An 18,080-nucleotide genomic window follows, 5' to 3' on the forward strand; every position below is an offset into this window, starting at 1 on the left:
TTATTTTTACAATTTACATTCCGTCATTGTGGATCCAAACATATTGCAGTAACACCTATAAAACTTGGATTGAATGAATATTTATTGATGGTTAAATACACCCCATAAGTCATGGCCATATGAATACCACCTCATTGCCAATCTGTTTCATCGCTCATGCTGTAAAGTGACCTGTTTACAGCAACATGGTTATTTTCCTCAGTGATGCTCTGTCATGATACTTGACCTGGTCAGTTGACATACCCTGGCAGTAAACTGTTTTTACACCGCCTTAGTGTTTACTAGAAGTTTCTGTCCCCCCCCCACCCTTTTCAGAGCTGTATGACCACTTGTTTGCATGATGCATCTGGAAGTGGAAGAGACCACTTTCCAGAAAGGGGGTTGATGTTGACTAAATGGTATTTCGTGTGGTTAAAACAGAAGCTGGTGTCAACTGCTGTATTGGCTGGAGATATGAGATGGATCCTGGAGCTTGTGACACGGTGGTAAGGCCTGCATGCATCTTCCAATTCTAGACACCATATCTGTGAGGTGACAAAGCCTAAAATAGCTGTGCAGCGGGTATATAAAGGGCCAAACGCAGGCCTTGGCTTCCAGAGGACTTGCTCCACTGTGACTACAGTACCCTGCTCTGCAGAAGACACTAAAAAGCCCTTTGGACTTCTGGAAAAACTTAAAGATTTTTTATTTTACCTTTTTTATTTATTCTTTCCTTTTATCACAGAAGGTAGCTGGGCCTTTATTCTGAACTTTGAAAACAAATCAAATTGAAGCTTTTGCTTGATTTGCACTCTTTTTTTTCTCTCTAAACTCAAGTCATCGTCTCTTGAAGATGAAGTATTACCAGTACCCAGTCCCTCAGACCATGGGAGTAAAGGTTCTGTCTCCCGACAAATGTGGGTCCCTCTCCTGCAAAGGGTCTGCCTCTCTCAAACCCATCCGCAGCGTGCACTTCCCCAACGACATCGTCTTCCAGGATTACGTGCGCCAGGGCGAGCTTGAGAGGATCGGACGATTCATCCGAGCCAGGAGGGTCAGCCTTGACACCATCTACCACTCTGGTAGGTCACCGGGGCTACAGAAACACAGCATTTAAGAAGGATTTATCTGTAACTTATGTCATCTTACTCTATTGGACAAATGTAGAAGGGTGCTGTGCTCATTTGCAAGTTTAGTTCTACTCAGCTCAAGTGACTTGGAATGATCTATTTACCTTGATCTATTCTAGTTAATCCTTTTGAGTAACGATTCATAAGTGGTGTCTCTGAGACCCATGGTAAAAACGATCAACGATCAATAAAATAAAAAGAGCTCATCACAAACACTCCTTACGCAGTACGCCGGCCGGCCCATTTCTGATACTGATCTCCTTTTGGCGTCTCCACAGGCATGGCAGCCATCCACGAGGCGGTGTTGTCCGGGAACCTGGAGTGTGTGCAGCTGCTGGTGAAGTACGGAGCAGACGTCCACCAGAGGGACGAGGAGGGCTGGACGCCGCTCCACATGGCCTGCAGCGACGGCTTCCCAGACATCGCCAGGTGAGCCAACGCTCCGCACACACTCGCAGTCCACCCGTGTCATTGGCTCGGCTCGTACAGAGCCACGGGTTTCACATCCACTTTCGTACACACGCAGTCTTCAGCTACACTGTCACTCTCACACACACAAACACACACAGTTACTGGCTTTACCCGTACTTTCTCACACACACACACGCACAGTCAAGTAAGGCTATCCAAAAAGATGTGAGCCTATGTCCTATTCATATCACCTTCAAAGCTCATGATCGTGGTTTGTGGCCAACTTGTATTGCCACTGTTCATTGTGTGATGCAGAACCCCTGCTGTTCAGTTGATCTTCCTCAGAGTAGTACAGTCCACCCGTGTCATGTGGTGGCAGCTCATGCTGTTTGCATGGCAGTGTCATGTACATACAAGGCAAAACACGGGAGCAGACAACACACACGCGCTGGCTGAGCACTCCCTCAAACGCCACCCCCCAGGGGTAATACAAGCTGAAGATATGCCATGTACTTGTACCATGTTGACCTCCCGGACCTTGAACTATACTTGAAACTCGCATTTAACGTCGCAGCACAGTGCGACGCCTTCCACACAGGGAGTAGCATACGACACCTTCTTTTACTGACCGGGGTGGTGTTCTGGTTCTCCTTCCCCAGGTACCTGCTCTCTCTGGGCGCCGACCACGAGATCGAGAACGAGTGTGGGGAGAAGCCGTCTGACCTCATCGACCCCGAAAACAAGGAGCTTCTGCAGCTTTTCGGAGTCGGGGGAGATGACTAAGCCCCTCCCCTTTTCTGAAACGCATCAATCTGCTTCCTGGTTCTCCAGGCTGCCCTGCGGCAACGGGACAAAATGGACAGAAGACGGTCAGATAATTCTGTGTCAGACGTCTTCCCTGGGTGCTGGGATACGTCTTGTCAATGCTGGTTGGCTGGCCAGTGAGAGTGGGATGAGCTGTGATTGGAGAGAGGCTCTTAACAAGGCACGGTCAGCTGACTCTGCTTTCTGCAGCGCTGAAAAAGATGTGAGATCGTGAACTACATTCTATGCACTGAATTGAGCATTTGAATGAAGTATATAGGCAATATGGTTATATGGTAATCAGCTTTCCTAATGACTATTGATGAGGTTTTGTTTTTGCTGTGGATATGTTGAATGGAATGCTTGCATACATTATCCATTCTGTAAAAGCACCCTGGGTGTATGTAGTAATATGGCTTTGTCTTAATATGTACCTATTTTTATACATTATTTTTCATTAAAGTATTTTATAACTGTCAACAACCAATGTATGGAGTTTGTCCTTAATTCTCTGTTGTAAGGACAAAAACACATAATATGTCTGTTCATAGGTATTTTCTGTCAGTTTTAACAACAAATTACAAATGACAATAGTAAAAAAATATACATATAACGTAAAACCTCCTGTGAAACACAGATCAGTGTTTCCTAAGATGAGCTCATGTGACAACCGGTCCTGGCTGGAAGTGCTTGACCACACAGTACACTGCTGGTATTTTTTATGCAAAGTATTAAAGCAGCCAGGCTAAAGAAAAGTTTGTTTTGGTTATTTTATCCTGATCAACATGATCTCCCCCTGCCCCCACCCCTACAATCTAAATCTTTAGCTTTTATCATTATTTTGCACTGTTGGAATTAAATTCACTTTACAGACTAGAAAGAATATCTGCTGTTTGCTGGTAGTCCCCAACTACTCAGAACACAATTGTTTTTAATCACACTTGTGAATGATCCCAAGAGTACTGGCAGACATAAAGCAGACAGATCCTTAAGGCAATCTGACAAAGGACCTGATGAATTACCTACAAGTGTTTGGAGTGTGACAATTCAGCCTAAAATAATAACTTTAATCCAATTCAACATATGTTCACATTCTCACCAGTCGACCACTGATGCATACCAACAGTACAAAAACAGAAATATATGTACATATATTCCAAAAGTATACACAAATCCTCAAATAGAGGTATATTCATTAGTCTCTGAAAGGCAATCCAGGAGTGTTGTCACTTTACTCCTTAAACTTCCACTCCTGTCGGCACATGGGGCACTGCTGCTGCACCTGCTGGGAGTTGAGCCATTTGAGGATGCAGTGCATGTGGAAGCAGTGCGAACACTGGCCCCACACCAATGGACAGTCATCTCCGGGAACCTTACCTGGAAAGACAAGACATGTAAGGTCAATGACATTCACTTTGAAAATGTACATTAAGCAGTTGCTCTTATCCAGAGTGACAGTAAGTACAGGGACATTCTCTCCGAGGCAAGTAGGGTGAAGTGCTTTGCCCAAGGACACAACGTCATTTAGCACGGCCGGGAGTCGAACCGGAAACCTTCTGATTAATAGCCCAAATCCCTAACCGATCAAATCCCTAACCGATCTGACCCCGGAAAATGGAATATGGTCTCAAATTTGGTGCATATATTTTACATCATAATCACCACTTCCAACCATGTTTATGCAAGTCGGGTGGGCTTTGTTTAGACAGAGGAACTTAGCGTGGTCTAACAGTGGCTCATAACTCGACTCAAGTAACAGGCAACGCGTTAGTAACTTACAGTCCGGACAGCAGCCGTTGAAAGACATTCGGCAGATCCCACAGTTCTCATCATTGGCCACCCAAAGCCAGGATGCCACGCCGTTCCATTGCTTGATTTTTACCTTCATCTTCTCTGTCCTTAGTAGTAAATAGAAACAAATAATTAGCTACATTAGATAGCTAAACAAGCTAGCTAGATACTACTTGCAGAGGTACTAGCAGAAAGCGATGTCAACAAAAGTCAGTAGTCAAACTGACAATCACGAGGGGAATTTCGCCAAACATTAAATTTATTATGCGACACGACAGTGGGAAAATGTCTTATTTATAAACACTTTCCATATATTTGGGCGTTATTTAGACTGCCTCATTTCGCGCTTACCATTAAATCCAGCTACTTCTTGATAACGCGTACAGTACCAGTAGTAGTTGAACAATACTGTGAAAACAAAGCGAGACCTCCAGTGGTCGGCGGAAGAACTGACGTTGATATCAAACTAGCTACAGTACATTTATGCGGTACGGGGGTGTCTCGAAAATCTAGGAATGCTGTTTATCTTTACAGAATATTTCTGCGCATACACTGTAAATACATTTATTTTAGCAATGAAAACGTTGCCTGGCCAAATATGTGTCTTGGGCGTTCCGACATGGTTGCTTTACTGTGTGTAAGCAACAGGTGGCACCACTGCTGAATATTTTCCTAAAATAAACGGAAGTTGTAGAAGCACCTGATGACATCATTTCCTTTCATTATTTAAGTGCCTCCTCGTCTCACTCGACGAGACAAACAAAAGTAAGAAGCGGAAAGGGCCAGCAAGATAGCTACTAGACAACGTCCTAAGAATTTATTAGTGTTTAGTAAATTTTTGTAGCATTAGTGCGAACATGTCTGATAAGATGGATATGTCTTTAGACGACATTATCAAGCAGAGTAAAAAGGGTGGTGGAGGAAACGGTGGCGGCCGCGGAAACAGAGGAGGCCGCGGCCGAGGAGGATCATCTGGGCGATCTGGATTCGCCGGTCGGTCTGGCGGAGGCCCTGAGCGGAGTCGACAGAATTTCAGCCGGGAAAGAAGTAGCAGACCTACGCCGTACAGCAGGGTAGGAACGAGAGGGAGCTCACAGAAAATGAAAATGGTCCGACACCTTCGAGGATGGGTGTCACAAAAATCTATATTGTGGTTTTGAAAGTGCGTCACATAAGTCATGAAGCTGTTCCACATTTTGGCATGATGTGGAATCCCCGTGGGAAAGGGCACATCCAAGAGAGTCGCTTTCAAACGCCATGCTGCTTGTCCATTTGGTAATGGCGTATGAAGACGTGCGTTGTAAGGAGATTGCACATCGTGGTGTAACGATTTGCTGCTAGCCAACTAAACCGCATTTTCTCAAGCAGCATGCACCCCACAGTACGGATCGCCGCGTTTCCGTTCCTGGCAGTTGAACGGGGATGAAGTTATTCAGCCTCGTGTGTATGGATTCCGAAGTTCATCGCCCATCTGGCTTTTGTCTAGCTAGCTATAGGCTACTAGCTGACTTGAGAGCTAAAAAGCTAGTCAAGCATTTTCCCTACTAGTTGACGTCATTGTTTAGGGCTAAGGATGCCACCTGGCCACCAAAGCCAAGTCTTTGTTCTTGACACGAGCTGCAGAGGAACCTCAGCCTGTTTGTGAATGATTAGAATCGTCTAATTTCGGCCTGAATTCGAATTGATTACGCAACTTCTCAAACTACGTGAAGTGAAACAAAATGGCGATCCTTAAGATGGATGCTTCTCAAACGGATCCACCATTGTAGTCCCCACATGGAATGCTTTGTTAAGTTAAATCCGGACTTCTCAAAGAACACTGACCCAAACTACTTGATGAACTTTGCAGTTGGTCAGTCAATTACGGACGGCAAATCAAGCAGGAAGGCAAGGATTTCATCGTGATGGACTCGCTCGCTTGGAAGAGAAGGCCTCAAGGCCTACCCTCGTCACCGAGCTCAAGTCAGTTTTTGTAGCCGGGAAGACTGCAAGGGCAAATCAGCGAAATGCTAAACTTAACCCAGCCATAAAAAACATCAGTGCATGCAGAGTCCATTTTACTCAACACAAATTAGTTTTAGTTAGTTTATTACACACATTAGTCTGTTATTTTAGCAGTTTATGTGTAACAGTTTTGAAATTCAGTTTCTTGTTTTTCCGGTTCGTCTTCAGAATTGAACCTATCATCTTGGCTAATGAAGGCTATTGTGTAGCCTATTGTAAATAATGTATAAGCACAATTGAGTCACTTTTTCGTCATTTTCGAGAAATGGTGGTCAAGTAAGGTTCCCCTTCCTGCCCGGGCAGCGGTTCAGTTTGCACATGCTCACACTGATCGTCAGGAACAGGGGAACCGGAAGTCAGCAGCCGCATCTGTTTTATTGTCCTCTTGCAGCCAAGAGAGTTGCCGGACAAATGGCAACACGACATGTTTGATGGCGGCGTCGGTGCCCGCACCGGCGGAGGCGGAGCAGTTGGAGGCGGCGGTACCGGTGGTGTGGAGACCGGCGGCAAGCTCCTGGTCTCAAACCTCGACTTTGGGGTCTCAGATGCTGACATCAAGGTACGCATTAATGGTCGTTTGTCATGCTACTGGTTTATATGGGTGAATGTTCTAGCTGCCCTAATGACATGATTCTCATTACCCTCTTCCAGGAGTTGTTTGCTGAGTTTGGCACACTGAAGAAAGCAGCTGTGCACTATGATCGTTCTGGTCGCAGTCAAGGAACTGCTGATGTCCACTTTGAGAGAAGGGCAGATGCACTTAAAGCCATGAAACAATATAACAACGTCCCTTTGGATGGTAAGGAATTTAGGATCACTTTACTCGGTGGATTGTTTTAATTCCGTGTCTAAGTGTAATCTAAACTCCTTGTCCTTTCAGGCAGGCCCATGAGCATTCAACATGTCACATCACAAATTGACACACAAAGACGGCCATCTACACAGAGGTAAGGGAATCCTGCGTTTGGAAAAATGGCACCCAAGAAAATGTTTCCATGTTGGGGTTGTTTCAATCTCGAGGGGGGCGGGGAGAAACGTTTCTTATTTCTCTTCACCTCCCAACTTCTCTGACCTCTTCAGTCCTAGAGGGGGCGGCGGATTCAACAGAGATCGAATTGGACGTCCCAACTCTGAGAGGAGACAGGGAGGCGGGGGCGGGCGTGGTGGCGGAGGGGCCAGAGGCCGGGGTAGAGGTGGGCGAGGAGGAGGTGGCAAACCAGCGCTCTCTGCTGAAGAGCTGGACGCTCAGTTGGATGCTTACAATGCAAAGGTCAGAAACTGATTTGAAGACAAATTGACAACTGATGTTGACATTCTCCTCGTCATTTATATGACGAATTTATATCTTCAATCCAAATGTTTTTATCGACCTAATACGTGTACTTTGTTTTTTCCTCTTCTCTCAGATGGAAACCAGTTAAACTTTTTCCAAGATGCACACTTGTCAAGATCTAGCCCCTGCCCTACCTATCTGCCATCATTGGATTTGAAACTAGTTGTTGTTTGTCTCAAATGTTTTACACTTGCTGTTCTTTGAAGCCATTTTAATGTACAGACCTTGTTTCCCCCCATTTTAATATTATGAACACTTTTTGTACCATTTTATTTTGGGTAAAATTGTAGGTTATTGAAGGGAGTTTTTTTTGTTGGTTCTTCCCTCCCCTGATTCTCCATGTACTGTTTAATTGCAATAAACCTACAACCAAACTGTTCTTTGCAATTCTTAGTTCAGACAAATCATTGCTATTGTCCAGAGTGTACATATTTAGGCGAGCCCTTTTTAACAGGAGAGCAGTGTCATTAGGATGTTGGCGTAGTCCAGGGTTTGTAACAGTCCATGCTGAAATGTTTAAGTAAAATAGAAGGCAGTAGGCTTGCTATAGATTACTCCTCAGTTACCATAGAGAAGGGTGGAATCCATAGTGGGCCCAACGTTGCAAAGGATTGCATCAAAGGGTCGTCTTTATGAAGTGTAATGCATCCCCTACTAGTATGTACCATAGTGACATCTGCTGGTCGGGTCATGGTAAACAGCTATATGTTTGGAGCTGAAGAGAAGTGCATGTGCGAACAAGACCCCTTGTTGGAAGGAGTTCAGTATTGGACAGGACAATTGGTGGCAAATTAAAACATTTTTCTCCACTGTATGGCAATTTAAGTTTCACCTTTTCTCTGAACCTACACAGTTGAGCATTAGTATCGGTTAATGTTGAATCAATGTCTAAACCGCTTCGTGAATAAAATCACTTGCTCAGGTAGCAAGTGTCCATATTAAGAGTCACCATTTGTGCTGCATGTGAACTGAACGAGTTATTTACACACAATTGAGATTCATTTAAGTCCGGTTGTAGCCATATGAATATTGATTACAATGCAATGGTTTCAAACCTGCCAGCAAGGTAAGTATGCACAATCAAACCGTCTTTACCGGAGGGTGCCCACCACCACCACATGCACATGACTTGCGTGCGCGTCAGTTCCCGGAAGAGTGAAGCGCGAGCGGGCGGCACCGTTCCTTGTTCGCCATACTTGCATAGTGCAGAGTGACTGAAGCACTTATTCGAGCTACACCCGAAAAACCTGCTGTAAAGCGGTAAGGACCTCCATCCTTCACAGAAACACTCTTTGTGCGTCAGAAATGTAAACGATGAAAACGTCTATAATTGTACAAGCTTCTTCGTATTTCGGGTTGTCGTTTCAATTTGAGCCAGCCAGAGACCGGCTGGCTGTATTGAGTTGTTCTAGTAATGCTGAATGGCTAGCTAGCCATGTCCCACCCTACAGAAAGGCATGGTGCTACTACTGCTTGTGTCAGCCAGCAGGTATGGCTAGCACAACCCTGAATCATCTCCTTGTGCTTGTGGGCAAAATAGTTGTACAAGAGGATTAATGTATCTAATTAACTAGAAAGCAATTCAAACTGGTCGGTGGTGAACTGTCCCCGTGCATAGATGGTAGCTTCTAGATTAATGATGACTTGCTCCAGTGTGTAGCCGGTGGCTGTGCTAAACGGCGAGCTTGTTACAGTAGCTATTGTTGGCAGTTGTGATCTTTTGATGTGTGATTTTTTAACGGGGCTTTTTAGTCTCTAAAGGACAATGGATGACTTGTTTGAATTGATTATGAATGGTTAGATTAGCTTATTTTTTGTTAATGAACATATTTGTCTCACTGCAGCATGACTCATGAGACAAAGAAAGTTAGCTACAGCTGCTGTTTCAAGCCACCGAGAAAACTCGTTTTCTTTGTTAGACTTAATATAGCTCGGTAGTAGTATTTAAAAGCATACTGTATTCATTTCTTGGTTCAGTTTCAGGTAGAAATCAGAAACGGAACATTTTCTGAAAGACAGCTTTGTAGAAAGAACATTCAGCAACTGGGATTTGGGTTGACATTCCTAATGTACTTGAAGCTGGTCGTCACCAAAGCAGTTTGGGTATACACACCATAGTTATGTATCTTGTGCGGTTTGTTTCATCTGCAAATATTAGGCATCTGAGTTTGAAGCATTAATTTCCTGCCAATCTCCAAACCTGTTGCAAAACTTCACGGCTTCCACTCTGGGGCGGGGTGGTCTCCACGCCACATAGACCAGTATAATTAGGCATGACATTTAATTCTAGATGGGGTTTTGTCCCTTAATAATTTGTTTTCACAATCAAGGAAAATTCCACCCAGGATGACAACCCCTCTACTCGACATACAAAGAGGAGGTCATTTTGAGAAGGGAAAAGGAATGAAGGATGTTTAGCTTGAGTGACAGAGCAGGGTTAAGTGGCGGCAGTTATGCAAGTTCCCCTGTCAAACAAACCTGCTAAAACACACTTACTTTTAACTTCAGTTCAAACTTGAATTTAGAACACATTACATCATATACAATTATAAAAATTGAAATGAGGAGAGATGCAGTGAGCTTTTGCATGGCAAATCTTCTTAGCCCATCGTTTGACCAAGGTTGAGAGGAAGCAAATGGAATTAGCACACTCAATTTCCCTTTCCCTTGAGTTCTCTTTGCTAATCCCTCCTTGAGAACTGAATGTGTATTTGACCAGGTTTCTAAGATGGGGGGGCTCAGTGTTGGCGGCGAGGCAACAGGCATGAGCCTGAGCTGGTTCCAGTCTGCAGAGCTGCTCCTCTTTAGCATTCCTGTCTGAGATGCTAGTTTAGGCAGGTCAATTTGGGGGGGGGAGATATGTTGGTTAGCACTAGCAACACCCTCCCCTCAGTAGCCTGAGGTGGCTGGAAGCCAAACTCCTTTTTCTTTTTTCCCAAAGTCCCTGTTCCACGATAAAGTAACAACAGCACTTGCCAGTAGAACCCATTGCTAGAGTGTGTGTGTACGGTAATTCATTAAGTTACTGTGAAGACTAGATCATAGATTCTTCTTGATTCAAAGACCTCTCTAGAAGGACTTGTCGGAGATTAAAGTCAAATGACAGTTCTAGTTCAAATTTTTTAGCTTGAACTGTCAACGCCGCTTAGGAAGAAAGTGCCATCACACGTCAGTCCAGATGACATGGCAGAAGTCCAGACTAGGCCTGACTCTTCCCTGAGTTATCATGTTGGTGTGGCAGGCAGTTTAACTGCTTTCCGTTAAGGTCACAAAGTATGCCGATCTTGCATCAAACAGTCCCTTCCTAGGACGGTTACTGCTGCTGCTTGTAAAAACGCATTAACGTCACACCTCATGCAGCCCAGCTCTTGTTTAGCGTTCACTGGGACCCTTCGGTTCCTACTTCCACCTGTTCCCCTAGAGCTCTCCCTGTCTCAACTTTGGAACAAGTGAAGGATTAGCTTGACCTCGGCACTAACACATCTCCTACAAACAAACAGAACAACTGCGTCAGTAATACACTCTGCTCCATTTTCTGTCCTCCGAACGAAGGAGCAAAATCTGTAGTTCCCCTCCCCCCCCCACCCCTCAAAAGCTGACAGTTGGATGTATTAGACACTTGACTGTTTCCATGGTTCCAGCTGAGTGCTCAACTCAACTCCCAAGTAAATAGTAGGCTTTTTCATTGCTGTTCATAAAGACAGATCATCAATATGGAAAATGGGAGGCATCCTTTTTTTTATTCTTTTATTCTCAGTTACGATTGGAAAAGTTTTAGAACCGCACCGATCTTCGCTTCTCAAAAGCAAGTTCATGTTGCAGGCTGGGACACTAAAGGACTGCTGACCTTACTGGGAATGTCGAGTCTATCTGGCATAAACAACCACTTCCTGCTTTTGTTATAGCCTCTCTAGTTATCATGTGTCGAGCCAAGTGCGTTTTCCCCAATAATAACCCTTTAGACGTGAATGACACGCCCAAAGTCAACTTCACCAAGGTTGAGTCACCTTGTGAGAGAGATCTCAGGCCTTATTTTTCCCCCTACTTGCTTATTGTATACAAATGATACCATTGTGTTGAACAGAAAGGAAATCGGACCTCGGTGTTAGTCTTGGTTCTCGCACCCCCTAGCTGTGCTACAGAATGAGGTCAGAGCCATCCGTCACATCTGCCAGGGCTGGACAAGAGGAACACACAGCCTGATGGACTGTGTACAGATGCTCCCATCAACATGGGCGCAGTCCTAGGAAACAAAGGACAGAAAGAGGTCCTACTTGGACATCAGCAATTCAGCCAGCCCGTCAGTGTATGTAATGTCCCTGTACTTACTGTAAGTCGCTCTGGATAAGAGCGTCTGCTAAATGACTAAATGTAAATATAACCAGACTCGTTTTAGTAGTCAAGCAAAGGTGGACCAGTGTCGGGGGAGAGAGAAGGAGTAGCTAGGGACAAAGGGTAGGTAGAGAGAGAGGAGGGGGTGCAGGGAGGGTAGGGAGGGTAAGAAAGAGTGTCTGACTAGCTCTGTGATTGATCTTTTTTTAGACAGATGAGCTTCTGCTGGTGGTGATCCCAATGCTGATACACAGCCCATGCTCTTCTGACCTCAATAATGTCTAGACCTGAGTTTGTGTGTGTCTAAGAAGGTGTGTGTGTGTGTGTGCGTGCTCATGTGGGTTAAGAGGAAGTGTGTGTGTCCAAGCGCCTGCCAGCCTAGAGAGCGAGAGATCTCTGTGTCATGTGACTGTGTACCATGACCTCATTTGCCGGTTGTGTAGCTGACTCTGGCTGTGACGTGGTTTCAGAGAACCGTGCTCTGATTTTAGGACCCAGACGTAGGTCATCTCCAGTCTGATAGGAAAATCTGTTCCCTCCCCAACAACACCTCTCCTTCAGTCACCCTGAGGACGCAAGGACTTCAAGGTAACTGGCTTAAGATCCATTTGGCGATCGTTTTTGGCACATGCGGTCTGTTCTGCTTATTGAAATATAGTTGTACAGGAGCATCAATCTGGTGTAGGACTACGTAGGGAGGTGGGGGGCAGGCAAACTTGTCTGCATACTTGTCTCGTTGGATTCCATCCGCTGTTTTTCTTCCTTCTTCTGTAAACTGTTTTACTGAATTATAGCAGCGAGGAGGAGATCAGCTAGCTCTGAGAAAGGAGTAGTGGCCCACCTTCCCTCCAAAGGGATGGTGAAAGGTGTACACAAAATGTCTCCATTTTCCTGACCCTCCTCTCCAGACATGGCTGAGGACGACCTGACCCCGGAGCAGCTGGCGGCCATCGCTGCGGAGAACGAAGTGGGGGAGTCGGTCAACTACAAGCCGCCGGCCCAGAAGACCCTGCAGGAGATCCAGGAGCTGGACAAGGACGACGAGAGCCTCCGCAAGTACAAGGAGGCTCTGCTCGGAGAGGGGCATGCCGTGGCCGGTGAGGGAGAGGGCGTGTGTGTGGGGGGGGGGAGTTTGTGCGTGTGTGTGGGGGGAGGGAGGGAGTGTGTGTGTGTGCTTTCCTGTGTGCATGCATCTTCCTGCCAGTCTGCAGCCCCCCCCCCCCCCCCCTCCGCAGTGAGAAAGGCCTGCTGCTGTAGGACTGGGACTAATCACATGTTTAATTAATGCCAAAAGTCCTCCCAGTTAATGGTTAGATGTCCTGATTTCAGCTGTCTCTGGGGCTGACGGAGGACAGCTGCTTTTTACAGCACACACACACACACACACTCACACACTCCCTTCACTTGTGTTGAGCCTGTCGACTGCTCTCTTTGTGTCATGAAAAGAATCGCAGAGAAGACTGGATTGTCTTGCGGTCGGAGGAGGAGGGAGGAGGGTGGGTTTCTTCATTCAGAATGACCCCTGCAGTACAGTTAAAGAAGGGGATTACCCCCTGTTGGCTCCCACAGCACACTGATCATTTGGGATAAGCAGTGTGGGATAGCACTGGAGCGCTGTGTGTTTTGGTGCAGAGTGAAACCTGACCGTGTCTGGTCCTGTCCCAGACCCTGGTGCCCCCAACGTCCAGGTGACCCGGCTGACCCTGGTCTGTGACACCGCCCCAGCGCCACTCACTCTGGACCTGCAAGGTAAGAAGCCAGTCACAAGCAGCCATGGAGACCACTCAATATCAAGGACAAGATGTTAGATTAGATTACGATTCGTAGATAATTAATTTCTGGAAATCATGTCAGAACGCAGAAAAAAGATAATATGCTCAATCCAGAAGGTAAGGTATTTTAAAAGTATATGCGAGACAGATGAAAGACATACTTGGACAAAAAACTGAAGAATTATCTTGTACCTAATATAAGTGTCTTTTGACAAAGGGTTGGCCAGTGAAAAAAACAAACAAACAGTATATAGTCAAATGGATTAGAGGTGACGTATGCCTGCTGACCTCAGAATGCTGCGCCTTCACTCCTGAGGGCTGTGTTGAGCAGCAGGAGACCTTGTCAGAGAAATGGCCCTCTGACTCATCCTTGGTGAGCAACTGTAGTTCCAGTAAACCACTCTAGTTCTAGAATTAGACCACTCTAGTTCTAGAATAAGACCACTCTAGTTCTAGAATAAGACCCCTCTAGTTCTAGAACAAGACCCATCCAGTTCTAGAATAAGACCCCTCTAGTTCTAGAACAAGACCCCTCTAGTTCCAATTTAAAGCCAGACTCTCTCCAGTATTGAGCCAGGCCAAGGCAGTCAATGCCAACATCCCCAAGCAGCTTTCCCAAGGTGCAGGTAGAGAGGCTGTAACCCTGGAGACGAGTGAGAGTAGGACCCCTAGGTCCCGTGTCAGTGTGCCCGTGTCAGTGTGACTCATGCCCAGCCCAGCAGACTGAAACGACACAAATCGTCGGATTAACATTGAATAACACCCATTGTCGATGTGTTGATTGCATTGAGACGATGTTCAGGTTGAAGATATTTGGTGCATTGTTACTATTTGTGATGGGAGAAGAGTAGAGTATTTTGGGGGATTTTTGATGAAGCAAGTTGTCTGTGTGCCAGTGAGGGAGATGCAGCCTTAATTAAGCCTCCTAATGAGGCATTGCCATTGTTGGGTGATGATAATGACCCCCACTGTGGTGTCACTCAGCCCTGCCCCCTTGTCGCCGTCGTCCCCATGGCTGTTGAAGACCCCCACGATCTGTCACTGCACACGGACAGACTTAAGGTCATGAGCAGGCTGCTGCTGTATTCTAGTGAGAGAGTGAGAGAGTGAGAGAGTGAGAGAGTGAGAGAGAGGGAGAGGGAGGGTGTGGGCGGGGGAGAGAGTGAGGGTGACAGACGGGGGTTGTTTGTGAGACAGAGAAAGGGCTTTGAGAGAGGGTGAGCTGAACTGCCTGCCCTTTTGTGCTCTGCACAAACCTTATGGTTCCTTTTGTTTGTGCTGTGTGTTAACAGGGGATCTAGAGGCCTTTAAGAAGCAGTCCTTTATCCTGAAGGAAGGGGTGGAGTACAGAATAAAGATCAGCTTCAAGGTATGGGAGCACAGCTCCATTTTCTCCTCCTGTTGGTACCTCGATCTATTCCCGGGAAAAAAGACGAAACAAACAAGAAACGTGAATTATTACATAAGATCTTTCTTTTTAAATAACGTTTCAATGCTATAAATAAACGGCACGCCTCTTCTGTGTATTCAGGTGAACAAGGAGATCGTCTCGGGGCTCAAGTATGTTCAGCAGACCTTCAGGAAAGGAGTGAAAAGTGAGTAACGTCTTCTGACAAGTCAACTAGCCCCTTAGGAACTTGAAACACAAACCAAAACATTCAGGAATTGGCACGCAGAACTCGTGTCGCTGGACTAGCTCATGTCTGTTCTGCGTCTCAGTCCAACCGCTTCACGACGCCACCGATCCGACGTCTCTTAGCAACAAGGTTTCAGCCCACATCTAAAAGCTGCACGTCTCCCCCCCTCTTCCTTCCTCAGTCGACAAGTCCGACTACATGGTGGGCAGCTACGGGCCGCGGCCCGACGAGTACCACTTCCTGACCCCGCTGGAGGAGGCCCCCAAGGGCATGCTGGCCCGCGGCACCTACAACATGAAGTCCAAGTTCACCGACGACGACAAGCACGACCACCTCTCCTGGGAGTGGAACCTCAACATCAAGAAGGACTGGAAGGACTAAAGGGAGACAGAGAGGCCTTTGGGAACCCCCAGCCCCCCCCCCCCTCATCCCCCCCCTCGTCCCACTCATTTCACCCCAAGTCTCGTCTGTTCATCCCCTCTGGTTTCCTTCCATCCCATCCCTCGCTGCCCCTCTTGTCCGCTCGACACTCTCGTCTCGGCTCTCTTCCTCCGTTCCTGCGGCAGCGGAAGCAGTCGCAGTCCCCCTCTGTCCGTCCAGCCCTCCATCTCCCCCCCCCCCCCCCCCCCCCCCCCTCCGCCTTCCACTCACCAGGTGCAGAAGGTTCACCTCGGTTCAGCTGTCACCAGCCGGCCATCCCATGGTGCACCCTGTCTCCCTACTCGCTGTGCAGGTCCCATCTTCCCACCTCTGTCATGGTTTGTGCTGCTCGAAGAGATTAATCTTGTCTCCCCCCCCACACACACACACATTTTCCTTTACACCCCTCAAAAATTGTCTTCCTTCCAGTAAGTACATGTGGAACAGCAACTGTACAATCGACTTTTGTTAGCCTTTTTTTTATATATATATATATATATATATATGATTGTGTACTACTAAATAGTCGTGTAATCGTGGCTATAATTCACACTGCTGTTGACATGAATCAGTTTTTATGGTCATTATGTCCTTCTGCCCCACCATCCCTGATGGCAGCCCCTCTCTCTTTTAGCATTCCTTGGTTGTCCTACTAGCCTGCTGCTGCTGTTGTTTTTAAAGTACATCCTTTACCGAGACCTGCCTTGCGGATAGTACAGTTGATCAAATTAAAGTCTCTCCATCTCTCTCCCCCCGTAAATGTATTCACCCTCTCCTCCTCCAGGAGGACTGGGGCCAAAGTGAACAAGGGAGTTGGGCGGGGGGGGGGGGGGGGGGGGAGAGAAACAAAAACAACAGTTTACCATGGGGGGGGGAGACCCCCGTACCCCCTTTGCTGCCTTATACAGAACTAAAAACAAAAAAAACGAATTCCTGGCTTGTTCTGACTGGAGTAGTTATTAAGCTTGCATGCCTCCTAGCTGTGTGCAGAGTATATCAAGCAGGGCTGGCCGTTAAGTAGTCTCAACCAAGGGCTAACTACTAGTAGTGGTGTCAACCTCGTTAGCCCTCAACTAGCGTAAACACCCAAATCTTTAACCTCTGTAGGTTACTTAAACGCTGCTTCCTGTTATAACCCTCCCTTTCTAGTTACCAACTAGTCACTTTCTGTAAGGAGTCACCAATGGTAGAATGAGTCATCTGCTGATGATATTTACCTCTGGTTCTCGTTTCCTTCACCAAACCCTAGTCAGTATTGATTAAACCATGGCACTTATATTTTCCTTAGCCATGAGGCCTTATCGCAGAATTTAAAGTGTAAAAAACACAACAACAAAAAACGCTTCTTTTCATTTATTTTGTGTTGCCTTAACGTACTATACATGTGTCTGCTGAGGCAGGAAACCTATGCTCCCCCACTCATCCAGATTGGGTTGTGATCCCCAGCCTGCTACAGGGGGTCACGTGTCATGGTGTCTAATAGCAGAGAAGTCACAGGCCTGGTGGATGACACACCGTCCGCTGCTGGAGACATTGATGGTGTTTAGCTACAGTCGAGGTCGGGCAAGATTCTGTCAGTGGGGGGGGGGGGGGGGGGGGGGGGGGGGGGGGGGGTTCGGACTCAAACCTCGGTGGCCAGCCATCAACCAACTACACCTCTTAAGGAAATGGCTATTTAATGGCGATGCATCCAACAAACTAAAAAGCTAAAGGTCAAGTTTGCACAATTTGGAGTTGTCGTTCACCAGAAAAGCCGTGATTGATCATGTTTGTGTGCAAACGGGGAGGGGTTCTGAAACCGTGTGAACGGAACTGACCTGACGAGTGAAACTGTACTGTACCAGACAGAGCAAATGGATGTAAAAGTGAGTTTCCCATGTCGTGAATGATCTTGATGCTGTTCCATACATTCCTTCACATTGTACAGTTTCTATGAAAACGCTGGCATGCTGGTGGGGTTGTGTATTTGATCATATGTGATTGCTCTTCTTGGTCAATAAAGATTTTGCTTAACTTGGCCTGAAATGAAAGTAATGTCTGGTGTGGTCTGTTTAGGATCTCTGGCAGAGTGCAAATTATACAATGACAATCAGGGGGTCAACTTCTTCTCCAGGCAGTAAAGTAATATTTACTATCACAGGTAAAGACTTTTTGTTCAGACTGTTTGTTGTGTAGACTGTTTGTTGTGTCTGTTAATGTAGTCAGCCATGGTCACATCTTCATATATAACAGGCAGGTAAAATGGATACATTCATCAAAAAAATGTATCTGTTAGTATAAATACTATAACGTTGATCAAGACAACACAGTAGGCCTATCCACTTTATTGTAGGTTATTTATGCACATGCACTTACATTGTGTGAGCGCAGTGTTTTTGCTAAGAAGTTTGTGTCGTCATATAAACTGCAAGTAGACAGTTTGTCACCATTATTGTGTTTTAGTAACTTAGTTTCACAGGTAGTTCGG

General features: G+C 46.2%; 4 protein-coding genes across 8 annotated transcripts; 3 read left to right on the forward strand and 1 right to left on the reverse strand.

Moving 5' to 3' along the window:
• The first annotated feature begins 97 nt into the window (after positions 1-97).
• Positions 98-2,571, forward strand: ppp1r27b (protein phosphatase 1, regulatory subunit 27b). Of its 2 annotated transcripts, XM_047043733.1 has the most exons (4): positions 98-485; positions 817-1,061; positions 1,388-1,538; positions 2,180-2,571. In XM_047043733.1, the coding sequence occupies exons 1-4, from the start codon at positions 322-324 to the stop codon at positions 2,301-2,303; spliced, it is 684 nt and encodes a 227-aa protein (XP_046899689.1). In that variant the 5' UTR covers positions 98-321; the 3' UTR covers positions 2,304-2,571. The 2 variants fall into 2 exon arrangements, with proteins under 2 accessions (XP_046899689.1, XP_046899690.1); XM_047043734.1 differs by lacking the exon at positions 98-485 and having other exon boundaries at positions 523-1,061.
• A 799-nt stretch (positions 2,572-3,370) lies between these two features.
• anapc11 (APC11 anaphase promoting complex subunit 11 homolog (yeast)) lies at positions 3,371-4,569 on the reverse strand. Its single transcript, XM_047043735.1, has 3 exons — positions 4,467-4,569; positions 4,104-4,222; positions 3,371-3,701 (listed from the first exon to the last, which is right to left on the reverse strand). Exons 2-3 carry the CDS (start codon positions 4,210-4,212, stop codon positions 3,556-3,558), a joined length of 255 nt encoding a protein of 84 aa, XP_046899691.1. The 5' UTR covers positions 4,213-4,222; positions 4,467-4,569; the 3' UTR covers positions 3,371-3,555.
• Positions 4,570-4,838: 269 nt separating this feature from the next.
• Positions 4,839-7,826, forward strand: LOC124483336 (THO complex subunit 4-like). Its single transcript, XM_047043741.1, has 6 exons — positions 4,839-5,188; positions 6,511-6,678; positions 6,771-6,918; positions 7,000-7,066; positions 7,200-7,389; positions 7,526-7,826. Exons 1-6 carry the CDS (start codon positions 4,973-4,975, stop codon positions 7,538-7,540), a joined length of 804 nt encoding a protein of 267 aa, XP_046899697.1. The 5' UTR covers positions 4,839-4,972; the 3' UTR covers positions 7,541-7,826.
• Positions 7,827-8,605: 779 nt separating this feature from the next.
• On the forward strand, positions 8,606-17,643 carry LOC124483291 (rho GDP-dissociation inhibitor 1-like). Of its 4 annotated transcripts, none has more exons than XM_047043663.1 (7): positions 8,628-8,712; positions 12,276-12,372; positions 12,693-12,881; positions 13,450-13,533; positions 14,849-14,925; positions 15,088-15,151; positions 15,375-17,643. In XM_047043663.1, exons 3-7 carry the CDS (start codon positions 12,695-12,697, stop codon positions 15,572-15,574), a joined length of 612 nt encoding a protein of 203 aa, XP_046899619.1. In that variant the 5' UTR covers positions 8,628-8,712; positions 12,276-12,372; positions 12,693-12,694; the 3' UTR covers positions 15,575-17,643. The 4 variants fall into 4 exon arrangements, with proteins under 4 accessions (XP_046899615.1, XP_046899619.1, XP_046899617.1 ...); XM_047043661.1 differs by having other exon boundaries at positions 8,629-8,712; positions 12,255-12,372; XM_047043659.1 differs by lacking the exon at positions 12,276-12,372 and having other exon boundaries at positions 8,606-8,712.
• Positions 17,644-18,080: the final 437 nt, after the last annotated feature.

The sequence above is a fragment of the Hypomesus transpacificus genome, chromosome 21 (assembly GCF_021917145.1).
Source record: "Hypomesus transpacificus isolate Combined female chromosome 21, fHypTra1, whole genome shotgun sequence".
Taxonomy (NCBI): domain Eukaryota; kingdom Metazoa; phylum Chordata; class Actinopteri; order Osmeriformes; family Osmeridae; genus Hypomesus; species Hypomesus transpacificus.